Genomic DNA, 19,271 nt, shown 5'->3' with positions numbered 1-19,271 from the left:
AAGTGGTATCAAAAAATGTATACCACTCAGTTAAGTTGCATCCAACCCATGGTTTTTGTTGGGAGAGGGAAGACATAGAGAAACCCTTGTGTGAGGATGCATACCCACCAGTGTCTGGATGGGTCAACCATGATGAGTTTGATGATTGAGTCCCCAGCATGGGATCGAATTACGGCTTACGCAGCCGAGAATAGAATCAAAATGGCTCTTGAGGCCATTAATGTTCAAGAAAATATGGCTGTCGAAGCCAATGATAACTTAAGGGACAAACTGGCCTTGGAGGTTAGTGAAGTAAATGATGGAGAGAAGCAAAGGTTAGATTGCATCTATGATGATGAGCCTTTGGGTTTTGAGAAAGATCCACATAGTTCGATTCAGAGAATGCAAGCCCAAGATCCTTTGCAGGAGGTTGATATTGGAGATGGCTCTGTTAAGAGGCCAACTTACATTAGTGCCAATATAGACCCAGCCCTAAAAGAAAAAATGGTCGAGTTGCTTAAGAAATACAGAGACTGCTTTGCATGGGACTATAACGAAATGCCTGGGTTAAGCAGAAATCTTGTGGAGCATAGGCTACCCCTTCGACCAGATAAGAAACCTGTAAAGCAGCTTCCAAGGAGGTTTGCACCGGAAATCATGACAAAGATCAAAGCAGAAATTGAAAGGTTGCTCAAATGCAAGTTCATTCGAACAACCAGGTATGTGGAATGGTTAGCTAACATTGTTCCTGTTATTAAGAAAAATGGATCACTTAGGGTTTGCATAGACTTTAGAGACTTGAATAATGCTACACCTAAGGATGAATATTCCATGCCTGTAGCCGAAATGTTAGTTGATTCAGCAGCAGGGCATGAATATTTGAGTATGTTAGATGGCTATTCAGGTTATAATCAAATCTTTATTGATGAAGATGATGTGCCAAAAACCGCATTTCGTTGCCCTGGTGCTTTAGGCACCTATGAGTGGGTGGTGATGCCTTTTGGATTGAAAAATGCTGGAGCAACATACCAAAGAGCTATGAACTTAATTTTTCATGATTTTATCGAAATATTTATGCAGGTTTATATTGATGATATTGTTGTGAAATCCGCTTCCCAGGATGAACATATCGAACATCTTAAAAAATCGTTCGAAAGAATGAGAAAATGTGGATTAAAAATGAATCCACTGAAATGTGCTTTTTGTGTACATGCAGGAGATTTCCTTGGCTTTGTTGTGCATAAGAAGGGCATAGAAATTAACCAAAATAAGACAAAGGCTATCATGGAGACAGAACCTCCAGGAACGAAGAAACAGCTTCAATCTTTGCTAGGAAAGGTCAATTTCTTGAGAAGGTTTATATCAAACCTAAGTGGTAAAGCTCAACCTTTTTCTCCACTGCTGAGGCTCAAGAAAGGTGATGTATTTGAATGGGGAATGGAACAACAAAAGGCATTTGATGATATTAAGGCATACTTGTCGAAGCCTCCAACTTTAATGCCTCCTATTCGAAACAAAGCAATGAAGTTGTACATCGCAGCATCAGATTCGACTATTGGAAGCATGCTCGCACAAGAGGATGAAAATGGCGTAGAAAAGGCTATTTACTATCTAAGTAGAATCTTGAATGATGCTGAGACTAGATATAGTCCAATTGAAAAGCTTTGTCTATGTTTGTATTTCTCTTGTACCAAACTTAAGCAATATATCAAACCAGTTCATGTTTATGTTTATTCTCATTTTGACATCATTAAGCATATGTTGTTAAAACCAATTTTGCATAGTCGAATTGGGAAATGGGCTTTAGCTTTAACTGAATATTCATTGACTTACCAACCCCTGAGGGCTGTAAAGGGTCAAGTAGTGGCTGATTTTCTTGTTGACCACTCGGTGACTGAGACCCCAATAACATATGTAGAACATGAACCTTGGATGTTGTACTTTGATGGCTCGAAGCACAAACATGGTACAGGAGTTGGAATCTTAATCATTTCTCCTTTAAAGATTCCAACAAAATTTAAGTACAAGATTAATGGAACATGCTCCAATAATGAAGCCGAGTACGAGGCTTTAATTGTAGGTCTAAAGATTATTTTGGACTTGGGGGCAAAACATGTTAAAATCAGAGGAGATTCTGAGTTAGTAATAAAACAATTGACAAAGGAATACAAATGCATTCAAGAACATTTGATGAAATACTTTGTCATTGCCTTCTCGTTACTAAAACGATTTGATTCGTGTGACATTCAACACGTGCCTCGGATCGAAAACCAAGAAGCAAATGACTTAGCCCAAATAGCTTCTGGTTATAAAGTAACAGGGAAAAAATTAGATGAGATAGTTGAAATTAAAGAGAAACTAATCTCAAGTGAGGTAATACCCCATCAGCTGGGGGCAAATGAACCAAATGGCGAAAGGGAGTCCGAAATGGCTGATGCACACTTTGATGAAGTAATGACTGAAGTCTTTGTGATTGACAATTTGGCTGACACGGATTGGAGACAACCCATTGTTAAATATATGGAAAATCCAACAGGTACAGCCGATAGGAAGGTTAAGTATAGAGCTTTGAATTACACAATCATGGGAAATGAACTATTTAAGAAGACTCCTGAAGGGGTTTTGTTGAAATGCCTAAATGAAAACGAAGCGTATGTAGCAGTTTCAAATGCCCATAGTGGAGCCTGTGGTGCCCATCAAGCAGGCCACAAGATGAAATGGCTTTTGTTTCGACAGGGTTTGTATTGGCCTTCCATGCTTAAGGACTGCATAGAATATGCGAAAGGTTGTCAAGAGTGTCAAAAACACGCGGGGATACAACACGTCCCTGCCAGTGAGTTGCATTCGATTATCAAACCTTGGCCTTTTAGAGGCTGGGCTTTAGATTTAATTGGTGAGATAAGGCCCGCGTCATCCAAGAACCAGCGCTATATACTAGTTGGGATTGATTATTTTACCAAATGGATAGAGGCTGTGGCCCTAACAAACGTGGATCAGGAAACAGTGATTAGTTTTATCCAAGACCATATTATTTATAGGTTTGGGCTTCCTGAGACGATCACTACTGACCAAGGAACGGTGTTTGTTGGTCGAAAGATGCAAGATTTTGCTGAACAATCAGGTTTTAAGCTAATGACTTCGACGCCTTATTATGCTCAAGCAAATGGCCAAGTTGAAGCAGCCAACAAGGTTATAATTAGTTTAATTAAAAAGCATGTTGCCCAAAAACCAAAGAATTGGCATAAGACCCTGGACCAAGTCCTATGGGCATGTAGGAACTCTCCTAAAGAGTCAACAGGTTCGACACCTTTTCGACTAACATATGGTCACGATGCCGTGTTACCTGTTGAAATAATGATGCAGTCGATTCGAGTACAAAGGCAATGGGAACTACCTCCTGATCACTATGAGAACATAATGTTAGATGAATTAACAGACGTGGATGAGGAAAGGTTGCAGGCGTTAGATGCTTTGATTCGACAAAAAGAACGAATTGCTAGAGCATATAACAAAAGGGTTAAATCCAAACTCTTTGACGTAGGAGACTTAGTTTGGAAAGTCATCCTCCCCATGGACAGACGAGATCGAGTCTTTGGAAAATGGTCACCCAATTGGGAAGGACCATTTAAGATTTCTCAAGTTTTGTCAAATGGAGCTTATGAGATTGAAGAGTTAACTCCTGAGAAACGTTCAGTCAACATGAATGGCAAATATTTAAAGAAATACAAGCCAATGTTGCAAGAAATAACCATAAAAAATGAATAACGCAAGAATAAAATTTGCGAAATGGTAAAAGGAAATGCCAATAATCAAGTTTTATTTCATATAAAATCAACAATACAACCAATCATTCAAGAATGTTCAAGAAAATACAAGAAATGGTTGAATGTTGAAAGATAAACACTTAGGGTTTACCCTGAACCCGAGTTCCCTCATCCTTGGAATCAGAATTGGAAAGTTCTGAGATCTGAGAGTCTTCATCCTCAGAAGAAGGAGTTGGAGTTCCTGGGTATTCTTCATCAGGCTCTAGGGTACTGAGGAACTTGAGGTAGTCTTCATCTTCATCATCTGAACTAGAGCTTGAAGAATCAGAAGAGAGAATGATGGTTTCTACTACCTTGGCTGGTGCCGGCCTAGGGCGAAGGATTCTAGTGCGTGGAGGTTTGGAAGCTGGAATCTTGATTCGTCCCCTTCCAAGAGGACGTGGTGTGCTTGAGCCCGGGGTAGAGGAAGGAAGATCTTTCTTGTTATCCATTCTTTGTGGAGAGGTGTTGATGCGTTAATTGGTGCAAAGTGCTGAACAAAAGAGTTGCAAGGCGTGGGTATTTATAGAAGGATTAATACGCGTTAATAGCTAGGCAGTTACAACTAACCACGTTCAGTTTGCATAGGAAATGCCATTGCATTAATGCTCAAAGCCATGTAGTTAATTATGTTGACTGCTTTGGAAACATGTTCGCTTCATTCCTTACAAAGTGCCATTAATAAGGCTTGGGAAAGTGGCCCAAAAGAAGGAAAGCAAACAACAACAAAGGAATAAAATACTCAGCCAATATATGAACATGCAGCATTAAAAAGCCAAAACGGGCATGCATTCAAAAGGCATGTACGAAATTGTTTGACAGTTGCTAGTGTTAAAAGATTTACAATTACGACATCCAAAAGAAAAAAAAAAACTTGAGACTAAAAGGAAAATTTATAAAGTCAAGGTTGTTGTTGGGATGTTGAAGGAGGCTTTCGATTGGCCGCTTGAAATTGGTAATACTGAGTTCGAATGGACGCCAGTTTACGTTGTAGCATTTCCTTATCACTAGCAAGGTGCTCAACTCGCTTCTGGACAGCTAGACCATCACTGTAGTGTTGGATACCTTCACGTGCTAGCTCATCAAGCTTAACCTTTTGTGCTTCAATAGCCACTGCAGCTAGCTTTTCCATCTTAGCCTCCTCTTGTCGAATCTTTGCCTTTAGCGCTTCGATTTCAGATTGACATTGAGCAATATTGTTCTCACAAGCCACAAGTTGCTCAAGAGCTTCATCAGAGGCAGCCTTGATAGTTGTGACCTCTGCATTGCAACTATTAGCTTGCTCGAAATGGTGTTGCTGGGTGGCAAGCAGAGATGTCAAAAGGCTGCTAGTCCTGGTTAGGAGCTGAGATTGACTAACGAATTGTTCTAAAAAGGTTTCAGCCTGAGTCACTAGAAGGAACATGGCTTCGTCAGTCCTTGGGTTCTGCAGCTTGCGAAAAAGGGCTTTGATGTTGTAATATATAGAAGAGTCACGCTCAAGCAAGCCCAGCATATCCCCATTAAGAATTTCTCTCCTGAACCTGATTTCATGCTCAAACTGTTCTTGCTCAAGTACATCTTCCCTACCCTCTGTGTCCTCAACAGCGGAGCTAGAGGTGCCATAGCTTGATAAAAGCTTGCTAAGTGCATCTACTGGAGTTAAATCTTTTAACTTTTTGGCAAGTTCAGCCGGCAGGACAACAGTAGGAAATGGCTTCGACACGGAAGTTCCCTCTTCACCAAGTGAATCACCAATATAGGAGTTCCCATCTTCAGAGTCGAAAGTGCCAGCACTGGGTGAACTAGACTCATGGTTTGACCCACTTGGTTGTGGGTGATTGGTAGTGGAGTGCTCGCCATCAACTGTTGGCCTTTGTTCAGTATTAGCAATGGGATCAGCTTGAAAGTTGGTTGGAGGATCATTATCAGCCAATACTTGGGCAGGATTTGTCGAAGGATTCTGTTGTGGTAAGCTTTGATCGAGTTGGTCTTCTTCATTGTCAGGCTTAAGGTTGTCATCTTCGAAAGCGCGGTGAGGCGAACCAGGAGCCTTGGGCGGTGATGAGGTTTCAGTAAGAATGGCCGTTCCGACAGGCTGAGGAGATGGGATTTTTTCTGCAACATCTTCAGGATGTGCATCGCTTGGTCCTTCGACCACCCCCTCAGCCGCTTTGCTAGGAGTAGGCTCATCCTGAGAAATAACTTGAGCAGAGTTTTGTGGCTGAAACAAATAAAACCATGAAAGAATGAGTAACACAGCCAAAAGCTGGAGAAGTAACAAGAAATAAGAATGGCTTACTTGGGTTTGAGGGGTAGCAGAAGCTTCAGGTTGTGAAGTTGTTTCTTTTGCAGTAGCAGAAGCCTCGACAACAGTAGTTGCAGCAGGAGATTTTTTCTGCTTCTTTTTCTTCTTTTTCTTCCTCTCCGATTGTTCCAAAGGAGGATCTTCAGGTGATGCCAGAGTATCAGGTTGTGCCTCAATCTCAGAGGACTTGCGCTCAGGAGTACTTTCTTGGGTGGGTTGGCGTTCTTTCTTCTTCTTCTTCTTTTTCTTTTTCTCATCAGTAATGGGTTCAGCACTGGGAAAAAGATCTTGAGTAGTAACAACGGTAGTCTGTTCGGGGATGGTCGAGAGAACAGGAATATCCTGCAAGCCACAACTCCGTAAGTTCGCAGGTAAGGAAAAGAAGAGAAAAGTCTTTTGCTAGATAAGTACCTTATCTGGAGCACTCGAACAAGTGGCTGGAACAGGCTTTTGTTTTTTCGAAACAGAAGGAGTTTCAGTTGAATGAGGCCTCTTGCGTGAAGCAATCTAGGAAGGGCATATCAAAGTTAACATAGAAATCTTACAGAAGTGTGAGAAGCCACAAGAAGATAAAAGCCTACCTGTAGTTCAACCTTAGACGGTGGAGGAAGAGGCTTGCTAGAGTCGCTGGAACCTGCCTTCGACTTACTCCCTGCATCGAAGAGGTGCGCATAAGAGAAAAGCACGCAAGGTAAAAATGATGCAAGTAAAAGTAAAACTAAAAGAATACCTCTGGCGTTCAATTTCGACTTAATCTTGTTCAAAATAGATGAGTCGAACCCATTAGAGATAGCAGTGAGTAAGGCAGTCTTGTCAACCAGGCGTCCTTCATAGTGTCGAGACCACCAGGTAAAAAATTCCCTAGTGCAGGCATGTGAGGGAGCGAAGTCGAATGGGGTAAGCTCATAAGAAGGCTGATTGAAGTGGTTCAAGAATGAACGGAACTGTGGTTCTGTCATGCCATGCTTGCCTAAACAAACCTCCCTTTCTTCCAAGTATATGCTCTTAGGGAGTATTTGAGTTAAGCCAAATTGGCGAGACACCAGGTTTGGGAAGTAGCCAACTAACCCAAAATCTCCAGAGGTCAAGCCAATTCGACAAGACAAGACTGTAGGCATCAAGTAAGCATTCCAAATGCTGTTGGTTACCATCTCAAATTCTGGTGGAGAAGGAAATCTGTGAGTAAACCAAGGAGGACCAAGTGGCCTATCCACAAAGGGAGCAAAGCTAGGCTTGAACTTCTTCAGGCTGAGGAAAGTATTAAAATACTGTTGGAAAGCCACATCATAACCAAGGCCTCTTTCCCTAGGCACCATCCTCGCCAACCTCGTGCCTTCGACTCGACGTGTTCTTGATTCCTCATAGTATGGCTCAGGCAAGAAAAGGTCAAGTTCAGCGTGAAAAGTGGCAGTTAGCCATAATTGCAGCAACCAAAAGGGGCCAGCACCTAAAAAGGTAGATCCATCGCCTGTTCTCTTAAGGTGTTCACAAGCATCCCTCATGGATTCATAAAGACATCCAAGAATAAGTCGAGCGAAGTTGAATTGCTGACATTCATGTAGTTGAATAGCCATAGGGATGAATTTTTTGGCTACTTGGAGAGATTGAGTGCAGAAGACATACTGCGATAGCCATAAGGTTAGGAAAGCAACGTGTTCCTCGTCACTTACTTCATCGCTAGTCTTTCGATTTTCCACGATGTATTTGGAGTAAGACTTGTTTCGAAAATCAAATTTGATGGTGTTGGAAGCTTTGCAAGGATCATAAGTGTCGCCAAGAGGCGATAAGCCAGTAATGGCAGCAACATCCAGCAGGGTAGGAGTCATCATGCCACATTCGAAGTGGAAGGTGTTGGTAGAAGACTCAAAGAAGTGTAAAGCAGCAATAATCATCTCTTGCTGGTATTTAAGGCCTGTCCGAGAGAGCTGAATAAGGTCATAAATACCACAGGCTTGCCAAATATCAGCCTTATCACGTTGTACCCTGTCTAACCAGCCAAGGTATTGGTCATTCAAAGAAGGAGCCGATCGAAACACTCTATTAGGCGCCTTGATATAGCTAAAATTATAGGGTTCACTGATGAAAACCCTAGGAGCACAAGGTTTATAAACGGGAAAAATAGACAAAACCTTGGAATTCCGACTTTTATCACTTGGTTTGGGTCCCCCAAACGCATGCACAAGATTATCAACAGAATAAGGAAAGATCAATTGATTTTCCCAAAACTTTTGCAAGTCCAGACGCAACGACGGTTCTGGAACCACATCCGTATCGTAAGAAGAAAGAGTGGCGGCGGTCCACTTACCGGCGGAAGGAAGGATTTTTCCAACATTTGAACCTGACGCCATTGATGAAGGTGTAAAGATGGTGTAAAAGAACGGATTAGGGTTAAATTTGGGAATCACAGGTTGTTGAGATAGTTGAGGAGAATTCAAGTGAAAAGAAAAGTAATAACTTGGTGATAAACAGAAAGGTGAGAACAAGAAGTCTTTTGAAAGCAAGAATTCAAGAAAGAATCGCAGAAGATGAAGAAGAAGATGAACAGTTGACAGAGCGAAAATTGGAGAAAAACGCAATAAAGGAAGAATCTGGCTATTTATAGAGGCACACAGATTGAGGAAAATAGCAAATTTTTTCAACTTCCTATGTTGACAAGTGTCCAAACCCCTTTGACAGGTAAAAAAAAAAAAAAAAAGTTTTGGAGCCAATCCAAAGTTTTGAATGGCAGCCTAAACGATAGGAGAGATAAATGGAAAAGAAAGATATCCAATAATACTTTCAAAAACGCCACTTCCTCTTTCGATAGACACAGTCGAAAATGGCATTTTTGGGGGGCAATTTGTTGGATATAAATTTGGTATTTATCAATTAAATATAATTGGTGGGTCCAACATTTATTTGGAGGTGATATTGTTAAAATAAAACTTTCAAAGGTGGCGTCGAAAGCCAACTAGGTCGAAGCCAAAAAGCGCTTCGAAAGACATGGATAATACGTCCAATTTTGGTTCTGCCAGGAAGCTATCGAAAGCGCGAAATTGAACCGATGGAGAGTTGGGCCAAGCCCAAAGAAGGAACAACGAACGGCCCAAAAGGTCTTGGCGCGCGCTGAAGAAATGAAAGATGAAAGTGGAGAACGTGGTCGACGTGGCAAATGAAGGAGCGTCCAGATGATCAAGAAACAGTTACCACTTAGTAGTAGTATTTATAGTAGTTTTTCATTCTGAACAAGGGTCACAAAATTTATACAAACATCCTCTCTAAAAATTCTAAGTACTCAGCGATCGAACGAACGGAATTCGAAGGAGAAATGTATGTTTTGTGAACCATCTTTATTTGTAATTGTTTTTCATTCAATGCAATGCAATTTGTTTTCCAGTAATTTTTTCTAAGTCTGAATCCAGATACTTGCTTGAGAAACTGCTACTTCGAGGCGATTCGAATTAGTTTCTCTTGTATGCTTTAAAATATTTTAATTCCTAAGTGTTCGTTTCCTTATTCAAACGAACCTTCAAACAGTTTTCTTGAAACGAATAAACACAAAATTGTCCTGAGATTTACTAGTTGATCTCGCGAGTTTAAATACTTAAACTAGCGGTTGTTTACCAAATTCCAACGTAAACAGAGTGTCAACACTTTATTGAGTGGTATTTATAAGATTTTTAGGCAACAAAATCAGTATTTTATTTGTTTTTATTTTTTTCCTCTTGATAAAATAACCTATATGTACTAAATATATTTTGTGTCCCTAAAATATAAGCATTATTGATTTATATTTTCTTTAAAATAAATTTCTCAAAACGGTTATTCTATTATTTTTGTTTTAAATTATGTTTATAGCATAAAAGTAGATATGTCAATTTCCAGGGGTTTTACATATAAGTTCATTAGACTAAAATGTAGTGATTTGATTACATTACTTATCTCAATAGTGTTTTTTCACAAGATTATAGTTATAACATATTTTAATACTACTTTAGCTATTATTTTTTCTTCTATTTTTTTTTCTCTCACCTGTAATTTAAAATATTGGTTTGATACATTGTAGAAGTCCAATTCTTTATAATAAACTCAATTCAGTTGCTTATCATATTATTTTTTATTGAAGATATTTAATTCATAATTAAATATCTTCTTATGTCATGTCTACTTTTACAAAAAAAAAAAAAAAAAAATAGTAGTAATAATTTAATTTGTTAACTTAGCTGCCAATTCCCCCCGGGGGCGATTTCCCCGCTGGCTAGCCAGGGCAGCTCGACATATAATTTTTTTTTTAGGGTTCTTACTATAATATGAAAATTCGAATGTTTGAGTAAAAATTAATAAAATTTAAGTGTATATTCATAATCCCCATGAAATTCTGAGCAAAATGGTATATTTACATGTCTAATTTGGTGCAAGAATGAAAAAAACGATTTTTGAGGTTTTGATGATGGTGAACACGAGGTTGAAGATGATGAACAGTGTTCAAAGAGTAACTTTAATATATATATTAGTTAAGCTTTACTTATGTCATTAGGCTCGCGTTGGCCCGGTGGTCCTACATTTGGTTGATCATGTAGAGGGTTTGGGTTCAACTCTCTTTCCCATTTACTTTTTTACCCTTTTGTTTTTTTACTTAATTTTATTTTATTTGTTTATATACATTATTAAAAATATATAAAAAATCCAAAAATATACTATTTATTTCTTATATATATATATATATATATATATATATATATATATATATAGTTAAAAACGTTCTGATCCGGTTGAACTCCGATCCGAAAACTTTAAACCAATAAATATTTGTACTTTGCGGTTAACATTATACCTAGACTTGATAATATTCTTGGAGTCGTCAGTGCCGCCCTTACTTTTATTATTTTGTTTACCTTTCTTTTCATTTTTTATTTATGTTGAATAGTCTCTTCATGTTCGTAAGACCTACTCGCAACAATGATATTTTTATCCAAGTTTTTTATCTTCATTGTCCCGTTTTACAAACATCCCTTCTTTAATGTGTCCACAAGACAAGACTATAAAAACAAGAGAGTGACGACTATATAGTGGAATTCATTTAAATTGTATGCCATAAGGTCCCTGTGAACAAGGAAGGGTAGAAGTGGATCATCACGTTTGAGTGCAGACAACCCTCTACCATCAATCTCGTTGCATTCTATTATCGTCTCGTACCAAATAAATTATTTATTGAGCGAGAGAAGATAACTTCTATGTAGATAAATTATTTATTTTCTATATGAGTAATGCTAAGGACACACTAACACACTCTTTAAACACACTCCAATAATATCAAGTCACTTCATCCCTTCTTTTTATTCTTTTACCGATTACCTGTTTCAATTTCACGCTATTTATTTATTATTATCCTTTTAACTTTTCATCTTCTACATTCAACAAAGAATCATCTCTTCTTATTCATGCAAGTACTACTCTCATCTTCCTTGTTCTTCTACCAAAGGAAATCGCCATTTCTGCTCATTCAGAAAAATCTAAAACAATTTATTTTCACCTATTGACCAATACTTATACTTCTGTAAGAGGTTTGTGTGACTACATCTCTTTTTCTCCGTGAAATCTATAAACAAACCCACAAAAAATTAACTAACTCAATCTATCATAAAAAATAGAATCTGTGTTTCAAAACGATTTCATTATGAAATTGAAGGGCATGAGGTCATAATTTGGAAAATGAAGATTTGGATCTTTCTGAATTTAGAGTGAATGGAAGGAGATGAATGAAAGGGTTCGCTGGCAATGAATTGTAAAAACAAATTTTCAGATCCATCATCTCTTAGCAAAATTGGGGTGACAAAAATAATAGTTATAGGAGCTGTTAGATAATAATATTATTAGGGCTTTAAGTATTGGCCTTTATATGTTAGTAGTTTAGTAGTCCATTAGGAATTATTATAAATTGTATTGTAATCCTTATTTTGTTAAGTAATGCTATTATAATATTATTGAAACCCTAGCCGTCACTTTGTGTTTCTCTCTGAACTTTAACAGGAGCTTGCAATAGTTACATAGATACAGTGCAGATCGATAGATAGCATCAATGGAGTTTTGGAAAATTGGGGAGGGTGACGATAGTTAAGTTATTAAAAAAAAAAAAAAAAAAAAAAACTCTCAACTTGTCCAACCGGTTATCCGGTAAAGTATCAAAGAGAGTGAGTGAGGTGTCTTGATATTATTGGAGTGTGTTTAAAGAGTGTGTTAGTGGGTGTGTCACTAGCATTACTCTTTTCTATATTGATAGGATTTTTTAGTTTTCCGTCACTACAGATTGTCTCTATAGTTTAAACTGAAGAATCAAGATCTCGCATTATGTGAGTTGCTAGTGGTGTATGTACACATCATCTACATACTCAAAATAATTGTCTCTTCATCTTCGTTTTTTAAAATTCAAGAATGAAACATTTAGAAAAGATCGACACAAATTTTTGATCAATGATCTCAAATTCTAATGAGAGAATTTTTGTAGCGTATGTAGCATTAGATTACTTGAGAATTAAGATTACCAATAATCAGTTATAACCCAAAAAACAGTTTGCATTGTTTTGAAACAATTTTTTACATTGATTTCAAATAAAACATATACTCAAACTTGTTACGGTTGAACAAATACGAGACTCAATCAAATAAGTTTAATTTCAAATTCATTTATATCAACGTTAGTTATTAAAAATATAACCCTCAGATTCTTAAAAAAAAAAAAAAGGCCTAATAAATTAAAAGGCCTAATAATAATAATTTGAAATAATATTTTGAAGTTTGACCGCAAAGTAAAAATAAAACCTGGTTAAAAAAATATCTGTTTTTTTTTGTCAAGTAGCTTAGTTGTTAGAATTTCAACTTTTTAAAAGTTAATAGTGGGAGTATCGGTATTCAAACCCTGATTCGTGTGTATTACATGCAATGTTCTTACCAAATGAGTTAGGTGGAACAAAATTCTTCCATTTTTTAACTATTTAGATAATTCTTGTAACTATTTAGATTATTTAAAGTACGTTTTACATTATGCCATTACCAAACGTGATTGCTTCAAAGTCAAAATCGAGTTTTCAACACAACTACGAATCTCGACATTACTAGTACCATATATTATTTCCAAAAATATATTTTTGACCAAGATCCACCACCAAATTTCCTAATGTAGTAGTACTACTTTATACCAACGTCACAAGAATTTTCTTTGTCGCCAAGACATACTCATAATGAATATCCATATATAAATCTCTAAAAAAAGAGAAAAAAACAAAAATATGGAAATAAACTAAAAAAATGTTACTACTACATTAGCTATTATTATCTACTGCTATTATAAGATTGACGTTGTTTGGTATTATTATTACCCACGGGTTTCTTGAGTCTGAAAATCTGAATCCTTCTCTGTCTTGCTTGAGCTGCCATAACTTTACTATTATTTGATGGAGCCTCATCCAACGGTTGACAAGTCTCCACGTGAACCGACTCTTCGATGGATAAGTTCAGATCAGGAATGGACAATGGGCCCATATTACTGTTGCGGCCCAATGATGAAGATGCAACTGGCAACGACGTCGTTAGATGGCCATTGCTTATTTGGGAAACCCCAAAATTGTGATGATTGGGTATTTGGATTTGTTGCTTCATTTTCTCTTCATTTTCAGTTTCAGCTAAGGAGTTGACTGAGACTTTGATGATAGTATGATTCAATTGTATTGGATGATTATTTTCCAAATTGGGGTTTTTGCATTCAACTTTATGACCATTAATACCACTTAGCTGTAAAAATAGAAATAGAAATTTCCATAAATCAGAAAACAAGATTGGCCCCACCATAGATGCAATACAACAAATGTAAAATAAACAAGTCCAAAAAAATGTTTTCTAAAATAGGATAAGCTAAGCAATCCTAGCACTATATGAGATGATTATTAAAAAAATGAAGAGAAGAATTATAGTAATTATTATTATTGTTATTAATTAAAAGGAAAATGCTAAGCATATTATATTAAGGAACTAAATATGAAAATATTTTTTCCTAAATTGTGCATTTAATTTGTTATAGGTTTGAAAATTAGATTTTTTTAACACAAACACATCACTAGTAGTGGTACCTCTTTTTCCCTTGCTTTCAACTTGAGATTAAATTCCTTCAATTGTTCACAATGACGCTTCATATGTTCAATTTCCTATTTTCATTGCAGAGATCAAACATTCAGAAAAAATAATTGGGTCTAAAAAATCATGGACAAAATCTATTGATAAAATAAACTTACTTGATTGATTGAGTCTTTGGTTTTGGTCAAATCTTCAATCATCTTAAGATAGTACTCTCTCTTCTGTTGAGAGAAAAATCATAACCCAAAATCAGGTAAGAACTAAAGTACACAATAATAAAATTATTCTTTTTTTTTTTTACAAATTTTCTTTTTTTGACAAAACAAAATTATGTTAAAATGGCAAAAATACATTAAATAAATAATAAATAAATATTTCAGCTAAAAAAAAACACCCAATTAGAAAAAACACAGGGTATATTTGTCTATTTGAATCTACTGTGTAACTGATTCACCTGAAGTGTTGTATGTTTCCACATCATGGATCAACCATATCAGAATGAATTGTGTTTATCAAAAAAAAAAAAAAAATCAGAATGAATTGTAACCGAAAAAAAAATAAAAAAAACAGCAAGAAAACCATTATTACAGATATGGATAAGAAGAAAAGCAAAACAGAGGAAAAGTGAAGAAAAAAATTACCCTTTTAAGAGAAGTTTTGTTTTTGGAAGGTTTGGTTTTCTCATCTGATTCAGTGGCTGGAAACGAAAGAGGGGTAGCAGGACTTGAAGCTTGAGCTTTTCCGGCATCAGAAGGTGGAGGCACAACGGCGGCGCCGCCATCATAGGAAGGGATTGCAGATCTCTTCTTTTTACACCCCCATGAGTATGATACACTACTAAACAAAGAGAAACAATGATACAAAGCTGAAATAATTTCAGCAGTTTCAACTTCACTTTTGGACCAATCCAAAACATCATCATCGTACCTACTCTGTTTCTGTTTCTGTTTCATCTCTCTGTTTTTAAAGTTGAAGAAGAATTTTATAGATAAAACAGTGATGAATGAGTGAGTAAGAAAAAGAGTCTCTCTTGTATTGTGTTGTGTGCTCAAAAAACGGAACAAGGTTAAGGAAATGGGGAAAATCCTTATTCTTATTTGTGTTTGTAGCAAGCACAAGCACAACAAAAGGCTCAGGTCTCTAGCTTCTGACACGTGTCAAGTTGGAAATCTATGTTTATGCCTCTCTTCTAGGGTTTATGGGTCTTTTATATGAAAATTGATTGATGACAAGAGTTTATGTTATGTTATGTTATGAAATGCAATTTTCTCATTGGAGGATACTACGGTGATCTAATTGCTACTTTGCTAGTATCTTATAATATCACTTATAAATATTTATTTTGTGGTATCTTTTTATTATGTAAAAATAAAAAGTTTAGCTTATTTCTCATAAAGACGAAAAAAAGGTTGGAGCTTACATTTACAATTTTACAAATATTAATTTCTCACTACAATGGAATTTGATCCCATTTTTGTGAAGGATAGTGTTAAATAGTGTTTCGGGTATTTGTTAAGCATATCAAAAAAGAAAATTAAAGAGTATATTAATATTGAAAATATTATTTTCTGCAATTTCAAGGCATTGAGTGCAGAAATTACAAGATTTTTTTTATATTAATATGTTTAACTAGTGTCCGGATACTATTTAACATTTTCTTTTTGTGAAATATATGAGCTAAATTCTTACGAACTAGAATAACATTTGTTAGTTCTCGTAAACTTAAATTAGTTGAAAGGGACATAGCGTTATAAACTTAAATTAGTTGGAAGAGACATATGAGCTAAATTCTTACGAACTAGAATAACATTTGTTAACATATATTTTACTATTATTTTAGAATTAACTATACATGTATATATGGTGATCAATTGCTTCAAAAAAATATATAGTGATTCATATATATATATATAAAAAAATCAAGAAAAACCTTTTTATGTGATTTAGAAAAATTATTTTACATCTTTTTTTTACAAAAAGTAACCTAATATTTGAGTAGTAATAAATAAATAGAAATACTATAACAGACAAGAATGGACGGCATTGGCAAAACTTTTCAAAAATTCATCATTTTTATAACGTTTACTATTTAAGTAGGAGAAAGATAAAATATGTATAGCATATGACGCGCGAGAACATCCAGGGTAACAAAAGAAAATCTCGGCCAATATTCTGGTAAGATAACCTGACCTATAAATCATGATCTAGAAATCAAACTTTGAGCTCGTTTTTTGTGAAGATTTTTTTTTGATGTTCTAAACATATCCGTAAAAAAAAAATCATTCAAAAATATACGTTAACTTAATAGTAAAGACTAAAATTGAGTGCTAAATAATGTTTCAATGAATAAAAATATTTTAAAAGTTAAATAAAGACTAAATTTAAAAGGTCAACATTCTATAAGGACCAAAATTATATATTTTTTCTTTTTGGTACATTATATTTAATCTTTTTATTTTTTACTAATAATATATTACAATTGAGGACCACATCAATCAGGTTCCGCAAAAATTAATGACAAACAAAAGCATGCAATTTAAGCTAGGTTTGGCTAGTTTTTCATGTAACATTTTGGACCCCGAAATAATGGACACTGCCTGTCTAATATATTTAGAGGCCTATTGTGAGATCTTGTGGAAAAAAAATTATATAAGATTTTATGGAAAAATAATTTTTTTAAATATTGTTGACACCAAATCTTGTACTTTAAGTCTAGAAGAATATGAGACCTAAATAAATATTTAAAAGTTAATAGTTACTGCTACTTTATAAATGGAAAAAGCTTTTTTCTTAAGAAAATTTAAAGAGGAAAATTGCAGGAATAAATCTCCATCATTATTTACATCCAAACCCCCATGATTTCCACAAAAGAAAGAGATTAAAGTGACATTATCGTTTAAGATATTACTATACGTTAATTCTTGCATTTCTTTTCTAGAATCCTTCGTACTAAATAACATCTTTGTATAACCAAAAAGAAACTTTATGAGATTTTTTTCTTCCTCTTATAATTTTGAAACTTAGATTGTTTGATCCTCGAGTTGGTCTAATGTGGTATTGTGGTACTATTACAAACTTAATATTAGTGGCAACACAAAGGATAAATGGAAGTAATGGAAAATAATTTTCAAAATATATTTTATAAGACATAGTAATATGGACTATGCATGTCCACCATTGTGTCACAACTCACAACCCAAGGTGATGTGCTTGTTTTTTTGATGTTTTCTCTTCCCCCTCCCATGAATCTTTTATACCCCCCAATATTTCAATTTTGCCCTTGCAGAAAAATTCGGTTCACAGAAACCGAATTTTTTCTAGTGCAAATTCAGAGTAAATTTCGGTTTCTACGAACCGAAGTTTTTTTAAGGGCAAAATTGGAAATTCAAGGAAGATAAAAGATTCATGGGGGGTGGGAAAAGAAAACATCTGTTTTTTTTCTTTCTTTCAAGTTTCAACATCATATCGTAGCTTTGGGCCTTTCGTTCTTTGGGTTTGTTCCTCTGTAATACTCCGGAGTACATCTATGTTGACCAAACATAAGAAAAATATGGTGCCGCTATTAGCACCGTTGTTTTTGCTGCTGTATATTACTAACTCTATTCAATTTTTTTCGTCTAAAAAAGTCTCTATCTAGAAGATTGTTTCAATAACCTATTGACACATGTGGGATAATTTATCATCCGAAAGTTCTTTTAACCTCGTACAATGTCTAGAAATGTATATCCATTCTATTTATAGTAGTATATCAACATGTTGTTGATAATTAAAATGCTTCATATTCGTAAACAAGATTGATGAACCTAAACCAAACTCACATGTTAGTATTAGTCATTAGAGGGTCTACTTAAATAGAGAATTTTGATTTAATTAATAATAATGATGACGAGATCGATCAAAATGATATCTATTTGTCTACACTTCTACAGAAATTGATGATTTCATTTGAAAAGATGGACATAAAATTGATATGTGAGACATTTAAATATGAGTTCTTATTTTTTACCAAAAATAATAATAATACGAGTTCTAGTATTAAACATAGAACCCGCCAACATCCTCAACATGTCATTCTCACTCACAAATAATTTTTATTTCTTTTGTAGAATAGAGAAGATTTCAATTCTAAAATCTTTACTATAATTTTTGTGTCTGCTTCTCTTCAACTAAATCTTTCAATTTCTTTATTTTTTTTTGAAAAGTTCAGAATATTCAATCCAACTCATATACTAGTATTTCCCAATGAAGTCCTCACAATGAAAAAGCTTTTTCGGGGAATTTGTTCTCGGAAAGTTTCAGGAATTAACTATATTTGACAAAAAATACATCAATAATAATAAATGCACGTGTTTTCCTCAAAATTTCTTTTTCAAAAAAGAGTCGTTTCTAAAGAGCCGTTGCACATAAATGCGCACTCTTTACACATAAAAAGAGTCATTTCCAAAGAGCCGTTACACATAAAAAGATTCGTTTCCAAAGAGCCGTTAAGAGAAAAAACTTTCTCAAAATGCAATTCTAAAAAAAGTGACCGTTGTGCAGTGTGCCTATATATAGATTGCATATCTATCAAATTCAAACATTGCTTCACTCATTCTCTCTCCACTAGTATAAATCAATACTTTCTCTATCAGCACAACTCCAATCTTTCTCCACATATATGGCCATCATAGAAACATACATAGGTCGACGACGGAATGAAAAACTCACGGTAGATACAATTTTTTTGTACATTCATTCTTTTACCCTTCTTCTCCCTCGGCTCGAAGGAATAGAAAGAACATAACTATCATAAAAAAAAAGTCGGAAGAACTTCTATATATTACAATTTACATTACAGCAGGATATATTCCTACATGACGTATATGGTTAGTTTATAGTTGTTAAAATATATTTTATTTAATTATACATGTTTATTTACTTTAGTTATTAATATAATATATATGTTGTTATTCCTCTTTTGTAGTTACTCTCTACTTTCACTATTTGTTGGGGTTGTTGTTGTTGTTTCTCCGGCAATTTTTTTTATCGGATTATTATTTCAGGTTAGTTTTACTTCTAATTTATAAATAAATTATTCAGTTTTAATATATAGTTTT

The 19,271-nt window shown here is 35.1% G+C and overlaps 1 protein-coding gene across 1 annotated transcript; it reads right to left on the bottom strand.

Annotated features, from left to right (window-relative positions):
* Window positions 1-13,191: 13,191 nt before the first annotated feature.
* Window positions 13,192-15,368, bottom strand: LOC123902684. The gene is made up of 4 exons (XM_045952467.1): window positions 14,817-15,368; window positions 14,334-14,396; window positions 14,172-14,246; window positions 13,192-13,836 (listed from the first exon to the last, which is right to left on the bottom strand). Exons 1-4 carry the CDS (start codon window positions 15,126-15,128, stop codon window positions 13,378-13,380), a joined length of 909 nt encoding a protein of 302 aa, XP_045808423.1. The 5' UTR covers window positions 15,129-15,368; the 3' UTR covers window positions 13,192-13,377.
* Between the last annotated feature and the right edge of the window lie 3,903 nt (window positions 15,369-19,271).

Source organism: Trifolium pratense, linkage group LG1 (genome assembly GCF_020283565.1).
Source record: "Trifolium pratense cultivar HEN17-A07 linkage group LG1, ARS_RC_1.1, whole genome shotgun sequence".
In the NCBI taxonomy this organism is placed as follows: domain Eukaryota; kingdom Viridiplantae; phylum Streptophyta; class Magnoliopsida; order Fabales; family Fabaceae; genus Trifolium; species Trifolium pratense.
Note: the sequence above shows the minus strand (reverse complement) of the source record. Positions and strands in the feature narration are given on the sequence as shown.

Bases quoted from the DNA above. Each gene is read 5' to 3' on its own strand.
- LOC123902684 (XM_045952467.1), bottom strand. From the start codon at position 15,128: ATGAAACAGAAACAGAAACAGAGTAGGTACGATGATGATGTTTTGGAT. The intron at 14,247-14,333 runs GTAAGTTTATTT...CAATGAAAATAG, and splicing joins CCAAAGACTCAATCAATCAA to GAAATTGAACATATGAAGCG. The intron at 13,837-14,171 runs GTACCACTACTA...CTATTTTTACAG, and splicing joins TGAAAGCAAGGGAAAAAGAG to CTAAGTGGTATTAATGGTCA.